At 33.0% G+C, this 6,995-nt stretch overlaps 1 protein-coding gene across 1 annotated transcript; it reads left to right on the forward strand.

Annotated features, from left to right (window-relative positions):
* The first annotated feature begins 2,084 nt into the window (after positions 1–2,084).
* On the forward strand, positions 2,085–3,743 carry LOC149536914 (uncharacterized). The gene is made up of 3 exons (XM_089804957.1): positions 2,085–3,088; positions 3,233–3,339; positions 3,451–3,743. Exons 1-3 carry the CDS (start codon positions 2,870–2,872, stop codon positions 3,635–3,637), a joined length of 513 nt encoding a protein of 170 aa, XP_089661083.1. The 5' UTR covers positions 2,085–2,869; the 3' UTR covers positions 3,638–3,743.
* Positions 3,744–6,995: the final 3,252 nt, after the last annotated feature.

Here is a 6,995-nt window from a genome sequence, read left to right on the forward strand (position 1 = left end):
CTAGCAATTAGTCCAACATGTACCTAGTATACATTCAAATATAATAACATTGAAAACTTATAAGCATTACATACACATAAAGACTCTTTTAACATAGTTTAGTCAAGAAATCCTCCCCTAATCCAAATCATCATGAGTAGGTAGAGATATCATAAGGAAAAAGGTCCAAATGCCTTAGACATAAAAGGCTTTTCTAGATTTAAAAAAATCTTCCATTTAGAATATAAGAAATTTTAGATGAATGTTAAATATAACCATAGAGAAAGTTGGTAATTAGCCGATAGGCTTTCCTTCTCGAGTTTCCTCGAGTCAGAATTTGTCTCACGCCAAAAAGTTGTTGTTGGTAAATGGTTTCAGATCATCAGTAGGGGAGAGGACCTAGTACTTGAGCGCATTCCAATAGTTGTGACAGTAGGTGTTAACTTAATACCCATACTTGTTGATTTAATATCCAACATTTTTGACAAGATTGTACCAATGGATGTGACTTTAAAGTGGTTTTTGTTAATGATGATTACCCATTAGTGAATGAAAAGTGTCCATTTTCCCAAAAAACAACTAATAGTGTGATGCCATGTCAGTTGCACAAGTATGGGTGTCTCCAATGCACTATGATTGGTCTCACTTTTTTTTTGGGCTGTTTTGGACACTGACAAAAAACATGCTAATGTGGCATCATATTTGATTATGTGGCTCTAAAACCTTAGTTATAAGCAGGGAACTTGTCAAGTAAGCTACTATCAAAAAATGAGAGTGATTTGAAATTTCCACATAGGATTTTGACAAGTGCGAAGTTAGGGTGCACAACTACCATCCTCTCCCCTAGATGGTTTGTTATTAAAGTTTTTTTAGCTTTTCATATTTTTAGTTGAAGTACCGTACACCTCTCTAAACATTTCTGAGAGTGAGCTGGAAAGCAACAATAAAACTCATCAATTAGTACAATGCACTAATTTTACTCTTTATCATAGTTGTTTGTCAAATCTTTTCATTGTATGCGGTTGCCTAGTTGGGCGTTGTGGATTTTTAACAATGGTGAATGAGCGGAGCTCATCGACTCTACTTGCAAGAAGACACCATACACAGAGATTTGCAATTTAACATTGCAATCGTATTGGGGCGTCAAAGGAGTGAGCACAAAGAATTTTTCTCAAATTATTCTAAATGAGTTCGATCTAGCTCACTTCGAAAGAAACCCCCTAACTTCAAGAAATTAGGGATTTTTAAGATTGCATTGTGCTTTAGTTTGAATTTGTGGAATACATCAATAGATCGATCGGAGAAGAAGACAGCTTGAATATGAAAGTCTCCAAGGCCCAGATTTCAAATTTGAAGACGTGGTTGAGTACAGCTCTGATGGATGTGGAGACATGCCTGGATGATTTCAGAGACAACAGGGAAGTGATGGCTTTTGCAGAAAAATATTCAGTCATTTTCAAACCTCAACATCCTCTGATAAATAACCCTAATTTTCACCCAAGGGCTCCTTTTCCTCCACGAATGTTCCGGATGGAAGCTATTGCAAGTGCCTGTGTTGGCATTGTAGTTGAATCCAACTGTGGCTCAAGACAGTAGTGGGCAATTTAAGACCAATATTCGATAGGCCCTTATGCAAACGCCCTCTAATAGCAGTCAGCGGGATGTTGTTTATGTCAAAGCTGGAGTCCATGAATATTTAATGTGTCGCTCCACTAGGAGAAGATGAATGTGATGTATCTTGGTGATGGGAAAGAGCGGATCATTTTTACATCCATCAAGAGTGTCAAGTCTGCCACAACCTTCCCCTCTGCAACGTTTGGTATATTTTTAACTCTTTCTCTTTTCCAATTTAGCTACAGAAAAGATTATTGTGGTTTCATTCCTATTTACTAAATTACACAAAGTGTGATTAAGTCATGGACTATATGTTTGAATTTGGTCTTTCTTTAAGGGAGGGCTCACTTCAGCTCTTCAAATTTGTTAACTCTAGGTTTCCAAATAAAACATTTTTTTCATTTTCTTGATCGTGGGGTATTTATCTACCATAGATTCTATTCCGAATTCATTCTAGAATACTACATTGATCTAACTGTGCTTGATGGACATACCCTATTTGAAAAACTTCTATTTTGACTCAAGTGGAGGGATGTTGGCAGAAGCTATAGAATTTGTTTACTCCTGCCACTTGCATTTGCTTCATGTGGACTATTTTTTCTACTGTATGGCCATAGGATCACAGGTAAGGGGCACATTACAAACATTTGTAACTTCCCTCCCAGTGCCAAATGCCTTGTTTGATGAGCTGCAGTACGGAAAATGGTAAAGACAATGTGGTAAGACAAATAATCAACAGAAATCATGCTCATTAACGTGTAGCTTTTAACACACCCATGAAATGCTCTATAAACTTACTCTTTGACGCCTGTCTACTAGGTGTAGCACCGAACAGGTGTTTTGGATCCACCACGATAAATAAAATAAAACATAAATGAAAATGACTGGATTCAGTATGCTAGAATTTTGGCCTTAGAAGATGCCTTTCCAATATATTCTAATTTCAGTTTTACAAGTAGTCGTATGGCCCAACGTAGCACAGTGTCTTACCAAATCTGTAACAGATTAAATGCATTAGGAGCTACGTTGTCATATTTCTGCCATACATACAATGAGCTACTAGGTATAGCTTTCCAAGTTACCTCTACTACTTGTAGAGGATGGGTAGGTTTGGGGATGAACCCAAATAGGTTGCAAATGATTAGCACACAGGCCTCGATTGCTTTTAGATTGAGTAATGGATCAATTGTTATTGATACATATAATGTGGTCTCTTAGGCTACTACTTTGAGTCTTTCAAATATTAGTATTCCTGTGACCAACAAGAGTGTTGTGTATGAAAGTAGCTGTAAGATTACAAAATTTTGCTTCCTTGGGGCTTCGTTCAAGTCAAACCAGTGTTAATCAGGTGTGGAAGGTGGGTGACTCAGTGAGTAACTTGAGTCTTCGCATGTACAATACTACTGGGGCCAATCTCAGGAGTTTAGGGAGACTTAATATACGAAATGGAGCCACCTCTGCTCCTTCTGGGCTTTCTCACCAGACTCTACAAAATGTAAGCACTCTATTTCTTAACATTCATATCTTTTCAATTCAAAATCTTTGCAAATGTTTAAATTTTAAAGGGATCAAGCAATGAGCAAGCTGTGATAGGCTATCGTAATAAAATCCCTCTCTTTTTGTTATGTTGTTTGCACAGCTAGAAGAAAAGTTTATGGGGGAACAATATTTAAGATCATTGGCGGAATATCCACGAGCATGGAAAAGGAGGGCATGGAAAAGGCCAAGGATTCTACCCAAGAAAAGGTTAATGGGCGCTCTTGTTTCTAGAAATTATGTTTTGTAGAATAAATTGTAGGTTTATTTTGTTATTGTTGGTTATGTTTTGCAGATAGAGGTGGTCTCGACGCATGATAGGACTGAGAAGGAGATGGCTAAGCAGAAGAAGGAAGCAGGGGAAAGCGAGGCAAAGAGGAGGGCTCATGTTGAGAAGGCCCAACATGCGGCTCAGAAAGCAGAGCCAAAACAAACTGACCAGCAATTTTCAGTTTTATATTATAGTAGCTATTCAGTTAACCTAATGTTTGACTATTTCAAGAAATAATGCTTGACTATTCAGTTTTAATGTTAGGATCTGCAGAAATAATGTTTGACTATTCAGTTTTATCCAATTTTCACAATCTATTAAATTAGTTCTTAGTTACTTATAATTTTCACAATCTATTAAATTAGTTCTTAGTTACTTATAATTTTGATTGTGAATATATTTTAGGCATCAATATGTTAGACGGTAGACAAGACTCTATGATTCATCATTAAGATCCACATCTAACACACTATTATGAGTAGTCATTAAGATCCATGTTTTAGATGTTCGAGAGTGCAATGAAATATAAATCATAGATCCAAAATATCAATACTAAAAACATACACAATCAAATCCAAAAACAAATAAGAGATAACCTATGCATTAACTATAACATACTAGTAATTTAAGACTTTCTACAATAAAGTATGAATGCTTTTAATCAATGGTTTCTTAAAATGATGTGCTTTTTACCAAGTTTAAACTGTAGGTATTTAGACTACTCTTTTTGCCTAAGAAGGATCACAAGAGTTTAAAGTATAGGTATTTGCACTACTCCTTCAGACTAAGAAGGATCACAAGTTTCGTCTATATTGGAATGTATATCAGAATTCTAATTGTTATTCAGTGATCATATGGAGTATTATAAACATCTTCAAAGGCTTTGACAATTTAGTTTCGTAGAAAAAGTGGAAGGATTCATATATTAGAATCATTATTACCTTGGGTGCAATAGCTATTGTTCTAGAAATTGTAACATGGATCATCTACTTTTAGCATAAGTAAAAATTAGCACAAGCCTTTTGGTGAAATGAATGGCAATGGCCTAGATTAGGAGAACAACTCAATTTAAATTTAAATTTTTTTAATTTTTTGTTGCATTTTCTTACAAGCAATTTAGAGAATTGTCATTTGTTTTAGTTGGTAGGAATACATTTTTCAAGAGAAGTATATCCTTTAATCTTTTTCATTAGGGAATTTTTGTATATTTTTATTTACGTTAATAGATAGTATCAGTTGGGGTTTAAATATATGAAATTTACTATCCTCTTTTTTCTTTTCCTTAATAAATGATAAGAATAAGATTTTTAATAGTCAATTTCCTCTTTTGTCATTTCCTCAATAAATGATAAGATTAAGATTTTTAATAGATTTTTTAAAGTTAATTTAGGTTAACAAAATAAATATATATTTAAAATATCACACTAATTTTGGTGAAGTGAATATATTTCAAGAGTTATATATCTAACAAAATTATTGTTTCTAAAATAAGTAATAAAAAATTTCTATCAATAAATATAACTTTAAATTGTTTATTTTTTCAACTCAAGAGAATAAATCATTTTAAGTTGTTTACAATTCTAAGATTATGCACTATATCTCTAGGATATCAAAATAAAATGGAAATTTCATAATAAATCATTCTAAGTAGTTAACAATTCTAAGATTATGCACTAGATCTCTAGAATATCAAAATGGAAAGTTCGTGGAATTAGAACTAGAACTTGTACACCAATGAGGTGCACTATATCTCTAGGATATCAAAATGAAAAGTTCATAATAAATCATTCTTAGTATTTTACAAATCTAAGATTATGCACTAGATCTCTCTAGAATATCAAACTAGAAAGTTCACAAATTAGGACTAGAACTTGTACACCAATGAGGTGCAATGGTTACATTGATAGAAAAAGGTATGCTTTGGGTAAATATATTGAAGCATTAATAATAAATAAATAATAACAAAAAGTAACAGAAAATTAAAGTTTATATGTTTCAACAATATAAAATTAAACATTTGAAGTTAAATAATACATATCAAAGATATATGTCACTAAGATGATAAGGGAATTTTCCTAAATTCATAAAAAATTATTCAAAAAAATATTCAAGGGAGGAGAGAAGGCCAAAAGAAATCAACAAGTTACTCTAAATAGGTCCTTAATAAGAGATCACAAGTAGTATGGTGAGTCAAAATTTGGGCATGATTAAAGTCTTCTATTACCATGAGTTCACTAGGTCTATTTTGCCAAAGCCTTTCTTTGACTCGTAGTTGAAAGGGCATTCATAGTTCACTAAGAAACTTCCTTTACACATCCTTGCTTCTAACTCATAGTCTAAGTACTTATTGATTTATACCTATGCTTTTTATCCTTTCCATTTTTTAGGAATTCTAATATTTGGTTTGACATGCGACTAGCACAAATTAATTTGAGATGTGACTAGCACAAATAGAGTAACGAGACATATCTTAATATGAATAACCACACCATCATAGTCAAAAAAATACAGAGTGTCATCTAATCCACTCATGAAAGGAAAAATACTCCTTTTAATACATATTTCATCCTCCCCCTTTGGATAAAAGAATAATACCACAAGTCATTTTTGAATGGACAATGAATTGGAGGAGAGATTGCAAGATTTTAGGCATCCACGAGAGTTTGAAGATTATAATAACATCCCTTATGAAGACCCATGAGCTTACCATTATTCCACCAAATAAAATCAATTTGTTTTGAGATTGATCATCTTAGTACCTAGAGATTTGCTTGTCCTCCCCTTTTGGATAAAAGAATAATACTACAAGTCATTATTTAGTGAACAATGAATTGGAGGAGAGATTGCAAGATTGGCATCCACGAGAGTATGAAGATTGGCAGCAACAATGAAAGGGTGCATCCTCTCACTCACAAAATGTGACCCTTTTCATGCATCAATGTATACATCTAATGTATGATTTTTATTTTCTTACATCGTATTTTCATTATATGTAATTGACTCCACATAGAAACAATTAATATAAAAGTAGTCATTTACCATTTAATTGGTTATGGTAATCTTATCTAAACAAAAAAGTAGTGAGTTGATTACATTGTTCACTTTAAAAAATTAAAAAATTCTTACATTGTTTGATTTAGACTAGTTCAATTTTCCCTCTTTTAATATGGTTAGTCTAATTTCTTGTGTGAAAAATTAAGTTGTTTCAATTTTTCTATATTAAATAAATAGTTCACACTTTTAATTTTGCATTCCTTTACTATAAAAATATAAGTAGTTCAATTTATATTTTGTAAATAGATAGCTTAGTGGATAAAGATTTAATGATTTATGATTAAGCAGTAATAAGTAATACAATATAAGAATTTATTCATATTTTCAAATAAAATTCTATCAGGATACCCCTTGCACTTGTTTTTTTGGGTGCAAGTGCTAGTTAGAGCATACGTAGGAGTAGGACTCACTATCGTTAAAAATGAGACAAAGTGGGAGTGTTGAGGACGGGAATGCAAGTGAGGAACATGTGACCAAAGGAGAGGAATTATTGATTTCAAGTAACATGCCGACATTTGCCAAAGTGATTAGTCCTGACTCG

This window comes from Cupressus sempervirens, chromosome 10, assembly GCF_028749045.1.
Source record: "Cupressus sempervirens isolate cs-2001-9-10 chromosome 10, ASM2874904v1, whole genome shotgun sequence".
In the NCBI taxonomy this organism is placed as follows: Eukaryota; Viridiplantae; Streptophyta; class Pinopsida; order Cupressales; family Cupressaceae; genus Cupressus; species Cupressus sempervirens.